At 43.2% G+C, this 23852-nt stretch overlaps 1 protein-coding gene across 3 annotated transcripts in view; it reads left to right on the top strand.

Annotated features, from left to right (window-relative positions):
• The window catches only part of PIGZ (phosphatidylinositol glycan anchor biosynthesis class Z), a 42640-nt gene extending 34818 nt beyond the window's left edge, over window positions 1-7822 (top strand). For all 3 annotated transcript variants that reach the window (XM_075131996.1, XM_048864792.2, XM_048864793.2), the window contains exon 3: window positions 1678-7822. In XM_075131996.1, coding sequence (XP_074988097.1) covers window positions 1678-3290 — 1613 coding nt within the window. In that variant the 3' untranslated portion in view covers window positions 3291-7822. The remainder of the gene's footprint in view (window positions 1-1677) is intronic.
• The last annotated feature ends 16030 nt before the right edge of the window (window positions 7823-23852 follow it).

The raw sequence follows: 23852 nt of genomic DNA, 5'->3' as shown, positions 1-23852 counted from the left end.
AAAGATGCAGACGATACAGTATAGTTAAGTCTAAAGCAAACTGCAAAGAGTAACAATGGGGATCTCACAAAACTGGGTGTATGGGTAACAAAATGGCAGATGAAATTCAAGTTTGATAAATGCAGAGTAATGCACATTGGAAAGTATAATCCCAACTGTAAATACAAAATGATGTGGTCTAAATTAGCAGTTACCACTCAAGAAAGAGATCTTGGAGTCATTGTGGATAGTTCTCTGAAAACATCCGCTTAATGTGCCATGGAAGTCTAAAAAGCTAACAGAATGTTAGGAACCATTAGGAAAGGGATGGATAATAAGATAGAAAATATCATAATGCCACTATATAAATACATTTATGCCCACACCTTAAATACAGTGTGCTGTTCTGGTTCCCCCCACATCTCAAAAAAGATATCTTAGAAATGGATAAGGGGCAGAGAAGAGCAACAAAAATGATTAGGCGTATGGAACAGCTTGCCAGAGAGATTAAAACGATTGCGACTATTCAGCTGGGAAAAGAGAAGATTTGGGGTGGGGGGTTGGTAGAGGTTCACAGAATTGTGAATGGTCTAGAGAAAGTGAATAAGGAAGTGTTATTTACCTCTTCACATAACACAGTAACCTAATAAAATTAATAGGCAGGAGGTATAAAACAAACAAAAGGAAGTAATGCTTCACACAATGCACAGCTATTGGGCTTGATGCAGCAAATATTGACTGAAATTCTATATGCTTTGTTAAGCAAGTGGTCAGGTTAGGTGATCACAGTGGTCCCTTCTGGCCTTAAAGTCTCTGAATTCTTCAGGCTATCTGTATGCAAAACACCTATTGAAGATAATGGATATTCTGCATGCTGGGTGGCTGTAGCATTGGACCCTAATTCTATTATCTAGGAATTATAATTGATTAATAACAAACCTATGTCTAGTATATTTATATAAAATGGGCAGGTTGTTTGAAAATATTTTGAGAGCTGAACTTTCCATTTGAACATTTTTAGATTAATAATACTTAGCCTTCATAATATTTTTCATCTACAAAAAGCACTATACAAGTACTAACGAATCCTCACAACCTCCATGTAAGGTGGGTTCTGTATGTATTATAATTAAGGATATGATTTTTTCATGGAGGTCATGGATTCTGTGACTTTAACAGACCCCTGTGAGTTCTTGAGCTTCTTCCCTGGCTGCAGGAACAGCAGCCAGGGCTGGAACAGTGGCAGTCCTTACAGCTGGAGCAGCGGCAGGGGGCTGGAGCACTCTCCAGGGCCAGAGCAGTAGCCAGGATTGGAGCACCCCGGGTGGTCAGGGCTGAGTCAGTCCCCAGGACTGGAGCAGCAGCTGGGGCTGGAGCATCTCCCATGGCCGGAGCAGGCCCTCGCCTGAAGCAGCCCCCATAACCGGAGCAGCTGCCAGGGCTGGAGCAGCTCAGATGGTAGAAGTTTTTATTTTGGGAACAGGAAGATCTGATTTCTCTTTCTGTTCTCACCGTGAAGTTCTAAATAGCCATGATGGACAACATAATAACTACTCTGAAGTCCTAGATGGTTATAGTTTTGTTACAGTATTATTGTCCGCTAAACCATGCTGCTTCTCACACTAAACTGTATTTTTAATACACATATACTGGTCAATTTACCAAAATGTGTCATCTGCTTTTCTTCTCCCTCCACAGGAGATATTTTAGACCTACAAGTCTATTATCCCTGGGAATTCCTTTCCAGTTCTCCTTGTAGAACCGTTGTGTTCCCATTAATTACATCTGGCTTTACCTACTGGATGATCAAGTCTTTGCAACAGCTGGGCATGTGGCCAAATGGCATCAACAGCTACACCCTTCTTGTGTCACCTCGTCTTCTCCTCACCACCTTTTCTTTCATACTAGACTATAGCGTGTATCGGCTAGCTCCTTTCTGGGGTGCAGATCAGTGGAATGCCCTGGTTCTGCTTGCTGGGTCCTATGTCACACTAGTATTTTACACAAGAACATTTACCAACACACTTGAAGGACTTCTGTTTGCCCTGCTGATGGTACTAGTATCTCCAAAAGCAGTTGGTTATGGAACAGCACCTAAGTCAGACATCAGCCAGGTGAAACCTACCAGTAGCAGTCTCATAGGGATTATAACAGTTGCTGGGTTTTTCAACAGGCCAACTTTTCTGGCATTTGCTTTAATGCCACTGCTTTACTGGACAGTTTTAAATGCCACTTCTCAGCACAGCATTAAAACTATTGCAAACCACCTCTTGAAGCTTGTTTCAAGCACAGCTTTCACTGCCATCATCTTCACAGCAGCTGACACATTATATTTTACCTCCATTGGATCAGAGATTAGCCTATACAGCATTAAAAAGAATGGCCTGTTAAGCACCATAGCTCAAATAAATCAGAAAGTAATAGTGACCCCTTTTAATTTTCTCCGCTATAACCTTAATCCCCATAATCTTGCACAGCATGGGATTCATCCACGATTTACTCATTTTGTAGTCAATGGGATAATGCTCTTTGGGATCCTACACATTCTGGCCATCAGTGTTGGTTTAGAAATGCTGAAAATAAACATCCATCAATTATCATGGATCAGACTACATAATCATAGGCCACCTACAATGTTGGTGCTTGCCAAGGGCAATCCAACATTATTATCATTCTATTTTGTTCCTTTGGCATTCCTTTCCCTGTTCAGCCACCAAGAACCTCGATTCCTCATTCCTCTTATTTTACCACTAGTTCTATTGATCACACAGCAGAATAGAACCCTGAAGTGGAAACCCATCATTATTATTTTCAATGTTCTTGGTGCCCTTTTATTTGGGTGCTTACACCAGGGAGGGCTGATCCCATGCCTGTCTCATTTAGAACAGCTCATACATTCTCCAGAATCCCTGAACCATCCAACACACTATACTCTACTCTTTGCTCATACCTATATGCCTCCCAGGTTTCTGCTCAGTATCAATAAGAGAGACCCACTAGTAGAAATAATTGATATGGCTGGAACTGAAGAAAACACCCTCTGCCAAATGCTGGGACAATTAGCAAACAACATTGCTTGTGGGACTAGAGAGACTGATAAAGAAAGAACTTGTAATTTTTTTGTTATAACCCCCGGTACAGTCAGAACAACAATACAAAAATGTGGGGTTTTGTTCAAGAATGAGACATTAATATTTCCACACTTGACAATGGAAGATCCACCACAAATATCCTTTCTATTCAGTGAAAAATGGAGAAGTCAGTTAGGACTATACATCCTTCAGATAGACAGAAATGATCAGAGCTTTTAGTTATTTTAGTTATTAGTTTTAGTTATGTCTCACTTTTTAATTTTATTTAGTTCTGGTGAAAGTTGCTGGATCAACAGTTCTGGAGATTGACACTCTCTCACTTTATTCACAGACACAAGTACAGCACAAACAGTGGGAGTGCAAACTTCCCCATATTGTCCCCCCACTATTACCTTCACCGGTGTTCCTCAGCCCTGTTCTGGATGGATGCTATCTAAGTGTGAGCTCGTTCGATCTCCAGCATCGTTTTAACATTGTTTGCTGCTGAGAGAGGAGAAAATCAGAGAAAAAAAGCTGAAGTTCTCTCCACAAAACTTTCCAGATAGTTTTGGATCAGTTCTTCTCGTGTCAGGTGTATTGTTTTGTTTTTTTGATTTTTTTTATTGTGTCTCTTTTGGATTATACTTTATTTATATGTATTAATGCTGCAGCTAAGCATTCAGGGTCTCCTCCTAGTAGTTACAGCAGGCTCCAGTCATGATATACAATTCATCTTTACAAGCACCTCAGTTACAGGATGGTGCATGATCAGATATATCCTCTCAAGGGACTGTATCATGTCCTTGAAAAGGGAGTGGGATTAGTTTCATTGTCTAGTAATGTCTAATGTTTTATCACTAGCAAGTCAGATCCTAGGAATGGAAGACCCAGGTTCAATCCCAAAACTAGCCACTGCTTAGTCTTAATGTTCATTTAGCTTTTCCTGCTACAAGGCTATTTATTTGTGGAAACAGTATATTTTAAATTGCCTTTCTATTTGGAGTGGATCTGAACCTGGATTCACAGATCCCTGAACTACAGTGGGGAATTGCAGAAGTTGAACCAAGATCTGGATAGAAATTTCACTGGTGACCCCTTTGGATATAGGAGTTTGGTTCTGGCCATTATGGACAAACACTTCCAGACTTTGGGGAAATATTAATCCTGATCCAAACCTTATATGTCAAGCCTGTCTCTTTCAGATGAACCTGCCAATGATAAATGGGACCTGTTCAAATGCCGGTCATACTACACGATGGGCATGGTACATAAAGTTGCAAGTCTTAAATGCCAATTTTACAAGCAGACCAAATAATAGACTATGAAGTTAGTTTATGGGGCCAAGTTATAAAGGGAAATCAAGACCAAGTCCCAGTATGAAGAATTTATCGTTTGCCAAATTTCACAGAAATTTCACAGAAGACTATGTCCAGACTTGGCATTCTGATCAATGTAAATAGTTTTTGTTCTCGGCAAAGCACTTTATGCTAGGGGGAAAAGTTGTTTTTCCTAACTGTGGAAATGCATGTAGGTTATGTGTGTTTGTTTGCTTTGCTGTTTTATGTAACATTAGAAGAAGTTATGAAAACACCTTGATACTATACCAAATGTATTTTTCAGGTTAATTATCTTGTTTTCTATGCTGCTACATATTTCTGGAAAGAATCTTGTTCCATACATTTTGTATCATGGGGCGGGGAGTGTTGTACTGACTTTTCTGAACCATGTTTAATATTTCAGACCTTCCTTGGTGTTCATAGCAGAATTTAGTGAAGTCTCTTCATAAAGAATTGTACTTCTTTTCTATATCTTGGAGTGTATATAACCTCCATCACTGTAATAACTGAAAGCCTTATAACTCTCACTGATGTAGTGAACTATTATTCTCTATGGTACACTGAGATCATGTGGCTTTTCTATGGTCACAGAGGCAGTCTGTGGCAGATCCAAGAACAGAACCTGGCTCTCCTGAGTGCTAGTCCATCTCCTTAATTTCAAACCCATCTTTCCTCCAATTCTCCATTCTTTGCATACCTAAAATGCCTACTGACATCAAGTGGAGTTTTTAGGTGTGCAAAGGATGCACTACGAGCCTCTATGTGTGTCAGATTTAATCTTATCATTTCAATAGCATTCTTCATCTCAAGCATACAAAATGATACACAAATTATGTGTATACACAGGAAATTCAGCTGCTACTGTAATGGACCATGATTACTCTTCAGCACACAGCAACATTACACAAATTAAAAACAGGCAGTGAGAAATACCATATCCAACTGAAACTGCCTGGGGGGAAATGAGGTTAATATACCTCTGTATTATGATGTATTGCCCATTAAGATAGTAACCATTTTATATAATTCTTTCAAATAGCACATTCTGAGAGCTATTTTAATACTGAAGTTTCTTTCTGCCCCCACCACAGCCACCACACCAATTGTAAAGTTCTTTGAGATCTTCAGATGAAAGGGGCACTATAAATGCAAAGTATTACTATTGTACATAAGATGCCTGCTGTGACAGGTATTGCAATTTACTACAATATCTTTGAGAGATCTTGCTGTTTTAAGTATATTGTGACGGGGCAAGGCCAGATGACTGTAGTAAAGTAGTGAGGAACAGGTATGTTGGCCCCAGGCTAAACAAATCCCTGGTACCATGGGACACCTGAAGCCAATCAAGGGCTAGCTGGAACTAGTTAAAAGCCTCCCAGTTAGTCAGTGAAGCGTGCGTGACAGAAGCTGTAGGAGGGAAGCTGTGCTGTTGGAGGAACTAAGCAGTACAAATCCATATCAGGCGCAGGGAAGGAAGCCCTGAGGTAACGGTGAAGGAGATATTGAGTGGGGGCTGCTGTGGGGAAGTGGCCCAGGGAATTTTACACATCCTATTTCCAAAAAGTCAGTTACCATAGCTTCTACTATTAGGGTCCCTGGGCTGGAGCCCAGAGTAGAGGGCTCCCCCCTCCCTTCCTTGATTAATCACTGAGACTGGGAGACAACAGAGACACTGCGAGGGGGGGTTGCTTCTCCTCACCGCCCTTGCTGGCTTATGATGAAAATGGCTTAGTAAGCTGTGACCCTTTCCTCTAGAGAGAGAGAAGGGCTTCCTGGAGGGTCACAGTGAGCCCCTGAGGCTAGCCAAATCTGCCAGGAAATGTGGGACCCACGGAGACAAGGACAGCGCTTTGTCACAATATGTAACATTGTGGGCAAGGCACTGTATGTAATTCCATGGGGGTGGGCGAACACAGCTTCTCCAGGAACTAAGAACAGTGGGGGTGATTTGGAAAATTTACTCAGGTTGTAACCTCTCCAGAGTTACCACCACTAGGAGAGGCTCCTACATACTGTTTCAAGCTGGATTCTCTAGAGACCAACAGACAAAGAGTGGACTTTTAGATAAATAGCCTGAATTTAAACTGACTCAGGGCCTTCTTTCTGATCCAACAAACTGACAGGACCCTCTGTCCCAGAGGATCCCGAATCCTTCCTGGGAGGGTTGGAAGATCTTTGGTATACTTAGGCTCTATAAGACTGATGGAGGACATTTGCTAAGCTTTTAGCATGCATATAGGACCTTTTATTGTTTTTAATATGTTTTCTCTGTAATGCTTTCAACTTATGAATAAATGTGCTTGCTTGTAAAGGGCTGCATGGTAATGCATAACTACTGGCAATTACAGCTGTTCATAGCTTTCAAAGAGAAAGCAAAGCGCAGACACTGGCCTATTTAGGCAGTCTGGCTTGCTGAGAATATCACAGTGTATGCAGGGGAACTGTGCAACCTGGAAAAAACCCTGGTCAGGAGGGAGAAAAATACAGCTCTCTGCCCAAGAGAGGTGATAGCTCAGGAGTCACAAGCTTAGATTGGGTGCCACAGAAGGGAGGTACAGGTACAGTTGCCCTGAATGGTGACACATGCTTCTTCAGAAAATAAAGCAGGAACTGCTCAATTAAGTTCAATGTAGGATAACTGAGAGGAAAATTCTGCCCTATTTATGTTCTTATACTGTGAACTGGACATGGCACAGCATAACCTGCTCAGTCTTGTGCCTGAAGGTTATGATTGTGGGGAAAGTACAGTTGCATTCTGCCAATAAATTGCATATCTTATTTTATGCTTTCATGCATATTGTGGGGATAATTATGAAAATAAAAGAATTAAAGTTAGCTTAAGTCTGGTTAAGCAAATAATATATTTGCTTTATGTTTGTGGCTAGTAAGGAAAAGGCCCCAGTCAGCAAGTAAAAGAAGGCCATGAGAATAATAAGTAGTATTACTTATTGCCTGTAGTGTGGGAAGGATGTTTGGTTCAAAAAGTAACCAATAAAATAAAGAGCTACAGTAACAAACAAACGAAAACGGTCTTAAAAGAAACAAGCATGAACCTTCCCACCGTTCTGCTGATAAGCAAGGAATGGGGAGGAGATAAGAAGGGAAGCCCTTGGAGGAAGGAAAATAGCAAGGATATACTGCTTCAAATGGGATTTTTGCTCAAGATAGAAAATTAGCTGAAGGATATAAAGAGAGCCATGAATCTGAAGGTTGTGAGACACTGTCTGATCATGCTGGAGCACACTAGGATTAGAGGGTTTTTACTTAGGTCTGGTCTGTCTGTAAGTAAGTATACTGATCAGATGCTTACAACTACTTTGTTACTGTACTGGGATGTAGTGACTGCTTATTTTTAGGTTGTTAGGCATGTTTAGAGCAATTGTATAAAATACCATTTGGCCTTTGGACTTAATAAAGGAATTATGGTTAAATTAATGTCTGATGGTCTCCCATATTATTAATAATTTCAGATATTATTGATTATTCCAACACATATTCTGGAAGACTGTGCAATGGGCACATTTTACAACTTTCAAAATACACTGTTATTTATGTCATTGGGGCAGGACTGTCTTTTACTAGATGTCTATCTAGAATCTAGCACAATGTTACCCCAAGCATGTTTTGCATATTTGAGAGGAAGGAAAAAAGGTATTGTACAGGTTCGGTCACAGAGACCCCCTTGGAACTGTCACCTGATGTGCTGAAACTACCTCTGAGCCACCCTGCCAGCTTGGAACTCCAGAACCCTGCCTTGTTAAGCCAGGCATGTTAGCAGGCTGCAACACAGACGCAGGTCTGGTCCATGCCCCCAAAGCTGCAGACTTTAACCAAAAACTACTCAGGAGGTCACCTCTCTCCAACACCCAGACACCCAGCTCCCAATGGGATCCAACCCCCAAATAAAGCCATTTTACTCTGTAGAAAGCTTATACATGGTAAACTCATGAATTGTCCGCCCTCTATAACACTGATAGAGAGATATGCACAGCTGTTTGCTCCCGCAGGTATTAATCACTTACTCTGGGTTTGTTAATAAACAAAAGTGCTTTTATTAAGTATGAAAAAGTAGGATTTAAGTGGTTTCAAGTAATAACAGACAGAACAAAGTAAGTTACCAAGCAAAATAAAACACGCAAGTCTAAGCCTATACATTAAGAAACTGAATACAGGTAAATCTTACCCTCAGAGATGTTCCAATAAGCTTCTTTCACAGACTAGACTCCTTCCTAGTCTAGGCCCAATCCTTTCCCCTGGTACAGTCCCTGTTCCAGCTCAGGTGGTAACTAGGGGATTTCTCATGACTGGCCACCTTTGTTCTGTTCCACCTCCTTTAATATCTTTGGCATAAGGCAGGAATCTTTTGTCTCTCAGGGTTCCCACCCCTCCTAAATGGAAAAGCACCAGGTTTAAGATGGATTCCAGTTCCAGGTGACATGATCACTTGTCACTGTAAGACCTCATTCTTCATTACCCACAGGCTGGCCCCCATGTCCGCAAGAAGGCTTGCAGGTAAATAAACCATCTACAGCCAATTGTCCTAGTCAATGGGTGCCATCAAGATTCTAAACCACCATTAATGGCCCACACTTTGCATAATTACAATAGGATCTCAGAGTTAACTTAGATACAGGAATGATACATACATACAAATAGGATGAACGCACTCAGTAGATTATAGACTTTGTAACGATACCTTACAAGAGACCTTTTGCAGAAAGCATATTCCAGTTACATTATATTTACACTCATAAGCATATTTCCATAAACATATGGAGTGCAACATCACAGGTATATTCACCAGTGAACTTTTTCACTTGTATTTCTCTGTGTTACTAAAAACCCATTCACATCTAAGAATGTGTCAAAATGAATCTCTTTGTCTAAGGAACAAATTCAGACATAGCTACTCAGAACTCAACAGGACTTAACTGGAAGCTTGGACTTGGTTAAGCCTGCAGGATTTGGTCTTAAATGGACATTAGTATGAAATAGGTAATTATTCTGCTACTAAAATTAAACTGGACTTGAACAGCAGCCCAAGGTGCTCCGAGACTATGGTGATGAGGGTAATAGGAAAACTAGAAAAAAATAGAATTAATCTTCTTGAGATGGAAGCTTAAAAAATCTCTTAAAAGACAAGAAATGTGCAGTGAGTGAAAATAATAACCAAATTATATAAACTGACACAATTCAAAGAGTAAACTAATGCCTACTATTCACTGTGTTTTAAAGCTATGGGGCTGCATGTTGCTTGAGTCTGACATTTACAGGCCCTTCCCAGGCTAGGATGAATACTATGAAAGCTATTACCATGTTTAAACACATTTATTACTAGCGGATTTCTAGTGCAGTTTTCCTTGTGGACAGTTTTTTTATTTTCATTTTTCTAGGGAATCACTTTATAAAGCAGTCCTCTAACACTCTACTGGGGTGTCAATAAGCAATGTGACCAGACTGCATTAAACCAGAGATGTGTCACAATTTTTCCAGCACAAGGCAGGTGACGTCAAGTGACTGTAGTCATCCTGAAGTCTAGATGAAAGGTGTGACTTTTCTGCTTCAATAAAAATGAATGTTATAGTGATTTCTGTGTGCATATCAAGATCTTTGAGTTATTATTTATTTAATGCCTTAGAACACCAAAGAGGAATCAGGTCTCCATTTTGCTAGACAGCATATAGAAAGATGACAAACAACATAGGTCCTACCCTAGAAAGCTTGTAGTTTAGGTGTCAAACAGAATGTGACATATGGACAAACAGGGTGTGGGAAGATGTCATTTGCCTAACTAATACTAGATGGGAATGATTTGTAAGTAAAGTTAGGTTTTGAGGAGGGATTTAAAGGATAAGGTGACAGCTTTGTCAATTTTTACAGATTTTTTTCCCCCATGCATTGACGGTGGTGTAATAATTGGGGCCGAGCCCTAGCTGGCCTACTTTAATTGTTAGCCTAACTGGCAAAAAGTGGGTAAAGGTTCATGAATTGTCATAATGAGCTGTTATATAAAATTGTTTAAGAAAAGATGTAAAAAGGTGACAGAAAGGCTGAATTAATTTAAACATAAAGGGTTTACTGATACCACTCAAGGACTATGTTAGGATTATGACTAGTAAACAAGAAGAGGTAAGAACCAGACATTAGGCCTAGTTGGCTGGCAATGTAAGTGGATGGACCATTCTGCACATTGCCTTTTTGCAGCCTTTAAAAAGAGACTTTGGGAGAGAAAAAGGGAACTTTTTTTTTTAACCATGGCTGTCCTATATCTCTCTCTCTTGGCTTTTCACCTGAGCCTGAAAACTACATGGCACCAGCCTGGCAAGATGAGACAGCCTATCCAGCTCTGCTCAGTTGAGAAGGACCAGTGAAGAAGGACCTAACCAGACCAACCAGATGATGTCTCTGGAGAGCTGAGTCAGGATCCAAATCAACAGATGTTGTGGCCAACCTGTCAGCCCAAAGCAGGATAGGTCCATCAATGGCTATTAGCCAGGATGGGCAGGGATGGTGTCCCTAGCCTCTGTTTGCCAAAAGCTGGGAATGGGCAACAGCGGATGGATCACTTCATGATTACCTGTTCTGTTCATTCCCTCTGGGGCACTTAGCATTGGCCACTGTTGGAAGACAGGCTACTGGGCTAGATGGAACTTTGGTCTGACCCAGTATAGCCGTTCTTATGTTCTTATCTGTCCATGACTAACTAGCTGCCCTTTATCCTGAGAACATCAATAAAAGTAGTCTTTTTCCATCTTTACTATCCTATCACTTCTCTCCCTTCTGTTTTGTCTACAGCAGCTCCTCAGAACTGAACAACAGACGGAGAGGTTACTTACCTGTACTTACCTGTAACTTGAGTTCCTTGGGATGTTTTGCTCCTATGTGCCTCCACCATAGGATCTGTGTGCGACAATGTACTCTTGACTGGATATTGCAATTAGCAGGGTCCACAGGTCCATGCCTGTGTAGAGCAGCACCTGGTGCTTTCACGCAATGGCATATAATGAGGCGTGGACCCGCCGCCATTCCAGTTCCTTCTTAACCATAAAGCCTGAAGACGTCTCAGCACAGGGTAAGGAGGGCGGCAGGTGGAGTACCCATAGGGACAGAACATCTTGAAATCAAGTGGTGGAACTTGATTAACTTCTTCGAGTATATGTCCCTTGGTTAACTTCTTCGAGTATATGTCCCTATGAGTGTTCCACCACAGGAGACTCCCAAGCACTATCTCAACATGGAGGTGGGTGCTGAGGCAGGAAATCCAAGAGAGTCTGGAGGACTGCATCACCAAAGGTACTATCAACTCTGGATGCAGGTATGATGGTACAATGTTTGGCAAACGTGAACTGAGGTTCAAGCTGCAGTCCTGCAGATTTCCACTAAGGGGATGTCCTGGAGGAGAGCTATGGAAGTGGACTGAGACCTTGTACAGTGAGCTGTCACTCTACCAGGGGGATGTATCTCAGCCACTTTGTAGCATGTAAAGATACAACCTAAAACCCACATTGAAAATCTTTTGAGTGGAAAATGTCATCCTTTCAGCAAAGGATACAAAGAGTCTGAGAGAAGCGCTAAAAGTCTTAGTCCTGTCAAGGTAGAAGGCAAGGGCTCCTCTAATATGTGGAGACTAGCTTCCTCCTTTGAGGTATTAGGCTTCAGATGAAATACTGGTAAACAAATCTCTTGGTTGATATGAAATGCTGACAAGACTTTAGAGAGGAAGCAAAGATGTGGGCATAGTGTGATACTATCATGGTAGAAAGGAGGGTATGGTGAGTCTTCCATGAGCACCCCGAGTTCTCCCATTCTTCTGGACGAGATGATGGCTATTAGAAATGGTCATAAGGGAGAGGTGGGAGAAAGAATAGGTAGGCATTGGTTCAAATGGGGTTTTCTTAAGGCTGGAGAACCAGATTCAGATTCCATGGTGGAGCATAGTTCCAGACTGGGGGAAATATATTGTACAAGGAGTTTTATCATATTTGGGTGGGCCAAACATTAAACCCCTTCTTTAGGTGAATGGAAGACCATGATAGTACTAAGTGTACTCTGACTGAGATCATTGACAGACCTTGTGTCTTTAAATCCAAAAGTAATCCAGAATCCTTGAATGTGAAGCTTCTGAAGTTTACAAAGAGTGGTGAGAGCACCAGGTATGGAAATGTTTCCAGTTCTTCAGGTAAATGTTGTGAGTAATAGCTTTTCTACTAGACAAAATATGTGACTTAACATTGGCTAATAAATTTAACTCTGTGCCTGAGAACCACTAACGAGCCAAGCCTTCAGGTTCAGAGATGAAGGGCTGGGATGGGTCGGAGCACCAGAGCTCTGTGACAGGTGATCCTCTCTGAGGGGAAGGCAGAGTGACATAATCACAGAGAGAGAGATGTAGATCTGAATACCACACTTGTCTCAGCTATGAGGGCACTATCCGGATAGCTCTTGCCCCTTCTTGTCTCAATCTGAGCGAGATTCTGCGAATTAGAGATACATGCAGGTAAGCGTAGAGCAGGATGCTGGGCCAACGTATTAGCAGGGCATCTCCCAAGGAGTTACAGCCATATTGTCTCTTGGAGTAGAAAAGGTGACATTTGGCATTGGTTGGAGTTGCAAAGAGGTCCACCTTCTGGAGGCCCCAGATTTGACAGATGCTGTGGAAGACAGAACAGTTGAATGCCCTCTCATGATCCTGATGGAAATTCCTGCTCAGGATGTGTGCAACTGTGTTCTGAAGGTCTGGTAGGTAAACCAGGGAGATTTCTATGTGATAGGAAATGCACCATTTTCCACAGTCTCAGAAATTCTGCACATAAGGACTGGGATCTTGCTCCCCATTGTTGGTTTATGCAGTACATAGTCTCCCTGTTGTCCAACATTACCTGACAGAGTGTCCCTCTGTGTCATAAAGGAAGTGCTGACACACACAGCATACTGTCCATAGTTCCAGGATGTTGTTGTGGACCAATATCTCTTGTGGGGATCATTTTCCCTGTACTTTGGCCCCTTGTAGATGCACACCCTAACCCTACCTTCAGCCCAGGAGAGAGGCGTCTGTCATGAAGATTTTTGACTGTGGTGGACATGAGAATGGGGTTCCCATGCAGACTTTCATTGGGTCTTTCCACCACTTGAGAGTCTAGTACTTGCAGGGGCACAGTGTTTCATTTGGAAAGATTGAATCTGTTTGGTGCGTATATAGTCCTTAGCAAAGCCTAAAGACCTCTGAGGAGCAATCTTTTATGTGGTGTAACAAACATAGATGCTGACATGTAGCCTAGGAGTTGTAAGCAGGCCTATCCTGTTGTTTGGCGGCTGTACTGTAGAGATCAGGCTGGACATAGTGGAAAATCTTTCCTTGGGTAGGTACACCCTGGTAGTTAGGGAGTCTAGCATGGCTCCAGTGAAGTCTATCTGTTGGTGTTAGTGTAGGCTTTTTTAGATTGATGCACAAGCCCAGGGACTAAAATAGGGCTAGGGTCTTGGAGGTTATCTGACTGGGCCTCTTAGGCAGAGCAGCTCCTGAGGAGCCACGCATCCAGATATGGACAGACTGTGATGCCTGCACTGATACAGGTCAGCCACTACTGCTGAGCAAAGCTTTGTAAAGACCTTGGGGTTGTGGAGAGCCCAAAGGGGAGGACATGGTATTGGTAATGGTCTGAGCATATAACAAAGCATAGAAAGTGCTTGTGGGAGGGATGCATAGCCACATGAAAGTATGTGTCTTGGAGGTCAAGGGCAACAAACCAGTTCCCTGAATCTAGAGATGGGATTACGGAAGCTAGCATTACCATCTTGAAGCGCTGCAGTAGGACATAGGTGTTCAGATTCCTAAGATCTAAAAATCAGCCATCAGACGTTGCTTCTTTTGGGAACAAGGAAATATTTGGAAAAGAACCCTGTTCCAACAAATTCAAGGCAAATTGTCTTAGTTGCTCACAGATAGTTGCCTGACCTTTTATGAAGGTCAGTAATGTTTGGGTTGATGGCCAATTGATCTGAGTGTGATAGGGTTCTTCCCCCAGAATCAGGCTACACAGAATTCACATTATGGAGTTCAATATTTTGTGGGGAGTATCAGGGTGGATGACAAGGACATGCACACTGAGGGCAAAGTAAAACCTTAGATACATTTATTAAAATAATGGATAAAGCTAGAAAAGATCCAAGCCACATAACAAGATAACCGCAACACTGTATTATCTTTATCTGGGGTATCATTCTATGCAGAGGGAGGAACTGGTTAAGAATTTGTAAGTGGAAGGCACCTTGGGTGAAAGTGATCATGAAATGGTAGTGTTTACGATTCTAAGGAATGGTAGGAGTGAGGACAGCAAAATAAGAGAATAAGGGTATGTCTACACTACAAAATTAGGTTGATTTTATAGAAGTTGATTTTTAGAAATCGGTTTTATACAGTCGATTGTGTATGTCCCCACTAAGCGCATTAAGTCGGCGGAGTGCATCCTCAATACCGTGGCTAGCATCGACTTATGGAGCGGTGCACTGTGGGTAGCTATCCCACAGTTCCCACAGTCTCCACTGCCCATTGGAATTCTGGGTTAAGCTCCCAATGCCTGACAGGGCAAAAACATTGTCGCAGGTGGTTTTGGGTACATGTCGTCAGTCGCCCTTCCATCCCTCCATCCCTCCGTGGAAGCAACGGCAGACAATCGTTTTGCACATTTTTTCCTGGGTTACCCATGCAGACACCATACCATGGCAAGCATGGAGCCTGCTCGGCTCACCGCGGCTGTTGTGAGCATTGTAAACACCTTGTGCATTATCCTGGAGTATGTGCAGAACTGGGCTAAGAGACACCAGCATGAGGACAATTGTGATGAGGACATGGACACAGACGTTCCTGAAAGCACGGGCTGTGGCAATTGGGACATCATGACGGCAGTGGGGCTGGTTGATACAGTGGAACGCCAATTCTAGGCCCGGCAAACAAGCTCAGACTGGTGGAACCGCATAATGTTGCAGGTATGGGATGATTCACAGTGGCTGCGAAACTTTTGCATGTGTAAGACCACTTGCATGGAGCTTTGTGAGTTGCTTTCCCCTGCACTGAAGCACAGGAATACCAAGACGAGAGCTGCCCTGACAGTTGAGAAGCGAGTGGCGTTAGCCCTGTGGAAGCATGCAACGCCTGACTGGTACCAGTCAGTCGAGAATCAATTTGGAGTGGGCAAGTCTACTGTGGGGACTGCTGTGATCCAAGTAGCCAATGCAATCACCGATGTTCTGTTATCAAGGGTAGAGACTCTGGGAAATGTGCAGGTCATAGTGAATGGCTTTGCTGCAATGGGTTTCCCTAACTGTGGTGGGGTGATAGACAGAATGCATATCCCTTTCTTGGCACCGGACCACCTTGCCAACCAGTACCTAAACCATAAGGTGTACTTCTCAATGGTGCTGCAAGCACTGGTGGATCACAAGGGACGTTTCACCAACAGCAACATGGGATGGCCGGGAAAGGTGCATGACGCTCACATCTTTAGGAACTCCGAGCTGTTCGAGCAGTTGCAAGAAGGGACTTACTTTCCAGACCAGAAAATTATCATTTGGGATGTTGAAATGCCAATAGTTATCCTTGGGGACCCAGCCTACCCCTTGCTCCCATGGCTTATGAAGCCGTACACAGGCAGCCTGGACAGTAGTAAGGAGCAGTTCAACTATAGGCTGAGCAAGTGCAGAATGGTGGTAGAATGTGCCTTAAAAGCTCGCTGGCACTCTTTGCTGACTAGGTTAGATCTCAGCGCAACCAACATTCCCATTGTTATTACTGCTTGCTGTGTGCTCCATAATATCTGTGAGAGTAAGGGGGGAGACTTTTATGGCAGGATGGGAGGTTGAGGCAAATCGCCTGGCGGCCGATTTTGAGCAGCCAGACACCAGGGCCATTAGAAGAGCACAGCTAGGCACGCTGCGCATCAGAGAGACTTTGAAAACCAGTTTCATGACTGGCCAGGCTACAGTGTGACAGTTGTGTGTGTTTCTGCTTGCTGCAAACTCGCCCCCTTTGTTGATTTTAATTCCCTGTAAGCCAACCACCCGCCCCTCTTCGATCACAGCTGGCAGAGGAAATAAAGTAACTATTGTTTTGAAACCATGCATTCTTTCTTTATTAATTAAAAAAAAAAAGTGAGATAACTGACAACGTAGCCCGGGTGGGGTGGGGTGCAGGAGGAGGGAAGGACAAGGCCACATTGCTTATTGTAGCCACACTACAAATCAAAACTGTTTGAATGACAGCCTTCTGTTGTTTGGACCATCCTCTGGAGTGGAGTGGCTGGGTGCCCGGAGCCTCCCCCCCCCCCGCGTTCTTGGGCTTCTGGGTGAGGAGGATATGGAACTTGGGGAGGAGGGCAGGAGGTTATACAATGGATGCAGCGGGGGTCTGTGCTCTTGTTGGCTTTTCTGCGACTCCAACAGATGCTTCATCATGTCCGTTTGCTCCCCCATTAGCCTCAGCATCACCTCCTGCCTCTGCTCTTCGCACTTACTTAATGCTTTCCTGGCCTCTGCCACTGAATGCCTCCATGCATTAAGCTGTGCCCTATCAGTGCAGGAGGACTTCATGAGCTCGGAAAACATGTCATCGCGAGTGCGTTTTTTTCGCCTCCTAATCTGTGATAACCTCAGGGACGGCTGGGAAACAGAATTCGATTTCCAAGCAGCCATGGTAAGCGGGGTTGGCTTCTTCTGCTTTCATAACATGTGCGAATAGTTTTAAACTGCAGGGCCATCCTTTCCCATAGCAAGCAATGCCAGTTGGGTTTCGCATTTAAAAGGAGGGGCTGTGGTTTTCGGGTGGATGTGCAGCACACACCTCCCCCCACCCCACCACGTGGCTATTCTCAGGGATGATCCCTTCAACCCTCCCCCCGACGTGTGGCTATTCTCCAGGATGATTCCTTTTAGCCAAACGCAAACAACCCAGCATGAATGGGGTCCTTTTACTGTTTCCTTACAAAATTTCTCCTATTTCAACAAGGTGACCATGAATTATATCACTCTCCTGAGGCTAACACAGAAAGATATAGACCGAATGTTGCTTGAATGTGACCAAAACCCAGGACCATTCGCTGCCATGCTTTGTGCTGCAATGATTCCAGACTACTTGCTACTGGCTTGGCATGGTAAAGTGTCCTACGGTGGAGGATAAAATAAGGCAACCCTCCCCAAAAACCTTCTGCAAAGGCTTTCCAAGTACCTCCAGGAGAGCTTCATGGAGATGTCCCTGGAGGATTCCCACTCCATCTCCAGAGATGTGAACAGACTTTTCCAGTAGCTGTATTGGCCGTGAATGCATTCCAAGTCTACAGGGCAAATCAAACATTAAACACTATTGCTTTTAAACCCTGTACTGTACTTACAGATGTGCACTAACCAGAGCTGCCTTCTCCAGCTTCAGGGTCGGGAGTCCCACCTTGGGAGGGTATTGGCTCCAGGTTGATGAAGAGGTCCTGGCTGCCGGGAAGAACGGATTCACCACTTGCCTGCTGCACATTCTCCTCCTCCTCCTCATCCACAAAATCGTCCTCCCTGTTGCGTGAGACTCCCCCCTTGCAGGTGTTCACAGACAGTGGTGGGATAGTGGTAGGGTCCCCCCCTAGAATGCCATGCAGCTGATCACAGAAGTGGCATGTATGGGTCTCTGAACCAGAGCGACCATTTGCCTCCTTTGTCTTTTGGTAGGCTTGCCTCAGCTCCTTAACTTTTATGTGGCACTGCTGTGTGTCCCTGTTGTAGCCTGTCTCCACCTTGCCCTGTGTGATTTTGGCATATATATTAGCATTTCTTCTTTTTGATCAGAGTTTGGCCTGCACAGATTCTTCTCCCCATACAGCAATCAGACCCAGTGTTTCCCTTTCGGTCCATGCTGGGCTCGTTTGCAATTCTGGGGGGACTGCATGATTACCTGTGCTGCTGAGCTCCCCACGCTGACCAAACAGGAAATGGAATTCAAAATTTCCTGGGGCTTTTCCTGTGTACCTGGCTAGTGCATCGGAGTTCAAAGTACTGTCAGAGCTGTCACATTGGAGCACTCCGGGATAGCTCCCGGAGGCCAGTACTGTTGAATTGTGTCTGCACTAACCCAAATTTGACCCATCAAGGTCGATTTTAGTGCTACTCCCCTCGCCAGGGAGGAGTACAGAAGTCGATTTTAAGAGCCCTTTAGGTCAACGGAATGGGGTTGGTTTTGTAGACGCATTCATTTTAAAATCTACCTAACGTGGCTAAATTCGACCTAACCCTGTATTGTAGACCAGGGATAGATTTCAAGAAGGCAGACTTTAGCAAACTCAGGGAGTTGGTAGCTAAAATCCCATGGGAAGCAAGTCTAAGGGGAAAAACAATTAAAGACAGTTGGCAGTTTTTCAGAGACATTATTAAGGGCACAAGAGCAAACTATCCACTGCGTAGGAAAGATAGGAAGTTTGGCAAGAGACCACCCCGGCTTAACCAGGACATCTTCAATTATATAAAAATCAAAAAAGAGTCCTACAAAAAGTGGAAACTAGGTCAAATGACAAAGGATGAATATAAACAAATAACACAAATATGTAGGGACAAAATTAGAAAGGCCAAGGCACAAAACGAGATCAAACTAGCTAGAGACATAAAGGGAAACAAGAAAACATTCTGCAAATACATTAGAAGCAAGAGGAAGACCAAGGACAGGGTAGGCCTGTTACTCAATGAGGGGGGAGAAACAATAACAGAAAATGTGGAAATGGCAGAGGTGCTTAATGACTTCTTTGTGTCAGTTTTCACCAAGAAGGTTAGTGGTGACTGGACGTCTAACATAGTGAATGTCACTGAATATGAGGTAGGATCAGAGGCTAAAATAGGGAAAGAACAAGTTAAAAATTACTTAGCTAAGTTAGATGTCTTCAAGTCACCAGGGCCTGATGAAATGCATCCTGAGATGACTGAGGAGATATTTGAACAATTATCTTTGGAAAGTCATGGAAGATGGGAGAGATTCCAGAAGGCTGGAAAAGGGCAAATATAGTGCCAATCTATAAAAAGGGAAATAAGGACAACCCGGGGAATTACAAACCATTCAGCTTAACTTCTGTACCCAGAAAGATAATGGAGCAAATAATTAAGCAATCAATTTGCAAAAATCTAGAAGACAATAAGCTGATAAATAACAGTCAGCATGGATTTGTCAAGAACAAATTGTATCAAACCAACCTGAGAGCTTTCTTTTAGAGGGTAACAAGCCTTGTGGATAGGGAGGAAGTGGTAGACATGGTATATCTTGATTTTAGTAAAGCTTTTGATATTGTCTTGCATGACCTTCTCATAAACAAACTAGGGAAATGCAACTGAGATGGAGCTACTATAAAGTGGGTGCATAAATGGTTGGAAAACTGTTCCAAGAGACTAGTTAGCCGTGGTTCACAGTCATGCTGGAAGGGCATAACGAGTGGGCTCTCATAGGGATTGGGTCTGTGTCTAGTTCTGTTCAATATCTTCATCAATGATTTAGATAATGGCATAGAGAGTACACTTATAAAGTTTGCAGATGATACCAAGATGGGAGAGATTACAAGTGATTTGGAGGATAGGATTATAATTCAAAATGATAGGGACAACCTGGAGAAATGGTCTGTAGTAAATAGGATGAGATTCAATGAGGACAAATGCAAAGTACTCCACTTAGGAAGGAACAATCAGTTGCACATGTACAAAATGGGGAATGACTGCCTAGGAAGGAGTACAATGGAAAGGGATCTGGGGGTCATAGTGGATCACAAGCTAAATATGAGTCAAAAGTTTACCACTGTTGCAAAAAAAGCAAACATCATTCTGGGATGTATTAGCAGGAGTGGTGTAAGCAAGACATGAGAAGTAATTCTTTTACTCTACTTCGCGCTGATTAGGCTTCAACTGGAGTATTGTGTCCAGTTCTGGGTGCCACATTTCAGGAAAGATGTGGACAAATTGGAGAAAATTCAGAGAAGAGCAACAAAAATGAGTAAAGGTCTATAGAAAAATGATTTTTGAGGGAAGATTGAAAAAATTGGATTTGTTTAGTCTGGAAAACAGAAGACTGAGAGGGGACATGATAATTTTCAAGTACATAAAAGGTTGTTACAAGGAGGAGGGAGAAAAATTGTTCTTCTTAATCTCTGAGGATAGGACAAGAAGCAATGGGCTTAAATTAGTTTTTCCTGACTAATCTAATTGTCTTCTATGACAAGATAACTGGCTCTGTGGATGAGGGGAAAGCAGTGGACGTGTTATTCCTTGACTTTAGCAAAGCTTTTGACACGGTCTCCCACAGTATTCTTGCCAGCAAATTAACGAAGTATGGGCTTGATGAATTGACTATAAGGTGGATAGAAAGCTGACTAGATTGTCGGGCTCAACAGGTAGTGATCAATGGCTCCATGTCTAGTTGGCGGCTGGTATCAAGTGGACTGCCCCAAGGGTCGGTCCTGGGGCCAGTTTTGTTCAATATCTTCATTAATGATCTGGAGGATGGCGTGGATTGCGCAGTCAACAAGTTTGCAGATGACACTAAACTGGGAGGAGAGGTAGATATGCTGGATGGTAGGGATAGGATACAGAGTGCCGTAGACAAATTGGAGGATTGGGCCAAAAGAAATCTGATGAGGTTCAGCAAGGACAAGTGCAGAGTCCTGCACTTAGGACGGAAGAATCCCATGCACCACTACAGACTAGGGACCGAATGGGTTGGCAGCAGTTCTGCAGAAAAGGACCTAGGGGTTACAGTGGACAAGAAGCTGGATATGAGTCAGCAGTGTGCCCTTGTTGCCAAGAAGGCCAATGGCATTTTGGGCTGTATAAGTAGGGGCATTGCCAGCAGATCGAGGGACGTGATCATTCCCCTCTATTCAACATTGGTGAGGCCTCATCTGGAGTACTGTGTCCAGTTTTGGGCCCCACACTACAAGAAGGATGTGAAAAAATTGGAAAGTGTCCAGCAGACGGCAACAAAAATGATTAGGGGACTGGAACACATGAGTTATGAGGAGAGGCTGGGGGAACTGGGATTGTTTAGTCTGCGGAAGAGAAGAATGAGGGGGGATTTGATAGCTGCCTTCAACTACCTGAAAGGGGGTTCCAAAGAGGATGGATCTCGACTGTTCTCAGTGGTAGCAGATGACAGAATGAGGATGTCAAGGTTCCTCCCCCACTCTGAACGCTAGGGTACAGATGTGGGGACCTGCATGAAAACCTCCTAAGCTTATCTTTACCAGCTTAGGTCTAAAAAGTTCCCCAAGGTACAAAATATTCCACCCTTTGTCCTTGGATTGGCCGCTACCACCACCAAACAAATACTGGTTACTGGGGAAGAGCTGTTTGGAAACGTCTTTCCCTCCAAATACTTCCCAAAACCTTGCACCCCACTTCCTGGACAAGGTTTGGTAAAAAGCCTCACCAATTTGTGTAGGTGACTACAGACCCTTGGATCTTAAGAACAATGAACAATCCTCCCAACACTTGCCCCCCCTCCTTTCCTGGGAAATGTTGGATAAAAAGCCTCACCAATTTGCATAGATGACCACAGACCCAAACCCTTGGATCTGAAAACAATGAAAAAGCATTCAGTTTTCTTACAAGAAGACTTTTAATAGAAATAGGAGTAAATAGAAGTAAAGAAATCCCCTCTGTAAAATCAGGATAGTAGATACCTAACAGGGTAATTAGATTCAAAACATAGAAATCCCTCTAGGCAAAAACTTAAGTTACAAAAAAGATACACAGACAGAAATTCTATTCTATTCTATTCTGAAATTCTATTCAGCACAATTCTTTTCTCAGCCATTTAAAGAAATCATAATCTAACACGTACCTAGCTAGTTTACTTACTAAAAGTTCTAAGACTCCATTCCTGGTCTATCCCCGGCAAAGGCAGCATAAAGACAGACCCACAGACCCTTTGTTTCTCTCCCTCCTCCCAGCTTTTGAAAGTATCTTGTCTCCTCATTGGTCATTTTGGTCAGATGCCAGCGAGGTTACCTTTAGCTTCTTAACCCTTTACAGGTGAGAGGAGTTTTCCTCTGGCCAGGAGGGATTTTAAAAGGGTTTACCCTTCCCTTTATATTTATGACAGATGAGTAATGGTCTCAAGTTGCAATGTGGGAGGTTCAGGCTGGATATTAGGAAAAACTTTTTCACTAGGAGGGGGGTGAAGCACTGGAATGCGTTACCTAGGGAGGTGGTGGAATCTCCTTCCTTAGAGGTTTTTAAGGTCAGGCTTGACAAAGCTCTGGCTGGGATGATTTAGTTGGGGATTGGTCCTACTTTGAGCAGGGGGTTGGAGTAGATGACCTCCTGAGGTCCCTTACAACCCTGATTTTCTATGATTCTAAATTGCAGCAAGGAAGGTTTAGGTTGGACATTATGAAAAACTTCCTGTCAGGGTGGTTAAGCACTGGAATAAATTGCTTAGGGAGGTTGTGGCATCTCCATCACTGGAGATTTTTAAGAGCAGGTTAGACAAATACCTGTCAGCGATGGTCTAGATAATACTTAGTCCTGCCATGAGTGCAGGGGACTGGACTAGATGACCTATCAAGGTCCCTTCCAGTCGTATGATTCTATTAGCTCTTGATGGTAAGAGACAAAAGGACAAAAGGACCAGCCCTGGCTCTTACGTGCCACAATGTCCAATGGTCCAAGTTCCTCAATGAATTGAAGGGTCAAGCAGTAGAGAAGCATATAGCAATGGAAGAGCACCAGGAAAGAACAGCCCCAGACCACATAGTGACTGCTGTGTTATAGGGCCTGTGCATCATCTGCTCATGCTCAATCCTCCATGTCCACATTTAGCCTTTTCACCAACATAATACTGAGGTATACTTATTCTATAGGCTAACATATTGATACGTGTAGCTGCCATTTCAGCTCATGATCATACCATCAACCCTTGCTTAAGCGGATTTGCAGTTATTACTTCCATGTTCCTTGCAGTAGCACTTACTGAAACATTCTAACTCCTACCATTGAACAAGCACTTCTTAGTTCCCAAAATAGAATCATAGAATCATAGAATATCAGGGTTGGAAGGGACCCCAGAAGGTCATCTAGTCCAACCCCCTGCTCAACGCAGGACCAATCCCCAATTAAATCATCCCAGCCAGGGCTTTGTCAAGCCTGACCTTAAAAACCTCTAAGGAAGGAGATTCTACCACCTCCCTAGGTAACGCATTCCAGTGTTTCACCACCCTCCTAGTGAAAAAGTTTTTCCTAATATCCAATCTAAACCTCCCCCACTGCAACTTGAGACCATTACTCCTCGTTCTGTCATCTGCTACCATTGAGAACAGTCTAGAGCCATCCTCTTTGGAACCCCCTTTCAGGTAGTTGAAAGCAGCTATCAAATCCCCCCTCATTCTTCTCTTCTGCAGACTAAACAATCCCAGTTCCCTCAGCCTCTCCTCATAAGAAATGTGTTCTAGACCCCTAATCATAA

Source organism: Caretta caretta, chromosome 9, assembly GCF_965140235.1.
Source record: "Caretta caretta isolate rCarCar2 chromosome 9, rCarCar1.hap1, whole genome shotgun sequence".
Classification (NCBI taxonomy): domain Eukaryota; kingdom Metazoa; phylum Chordata; order Testudines; family Cheloniidae; genus Caretta; species Caretta caretta.
Note: the sequence above shows the minus strand (reverse complement) of the source record. Positions and strands in the feature narration are given on the sequence as shown.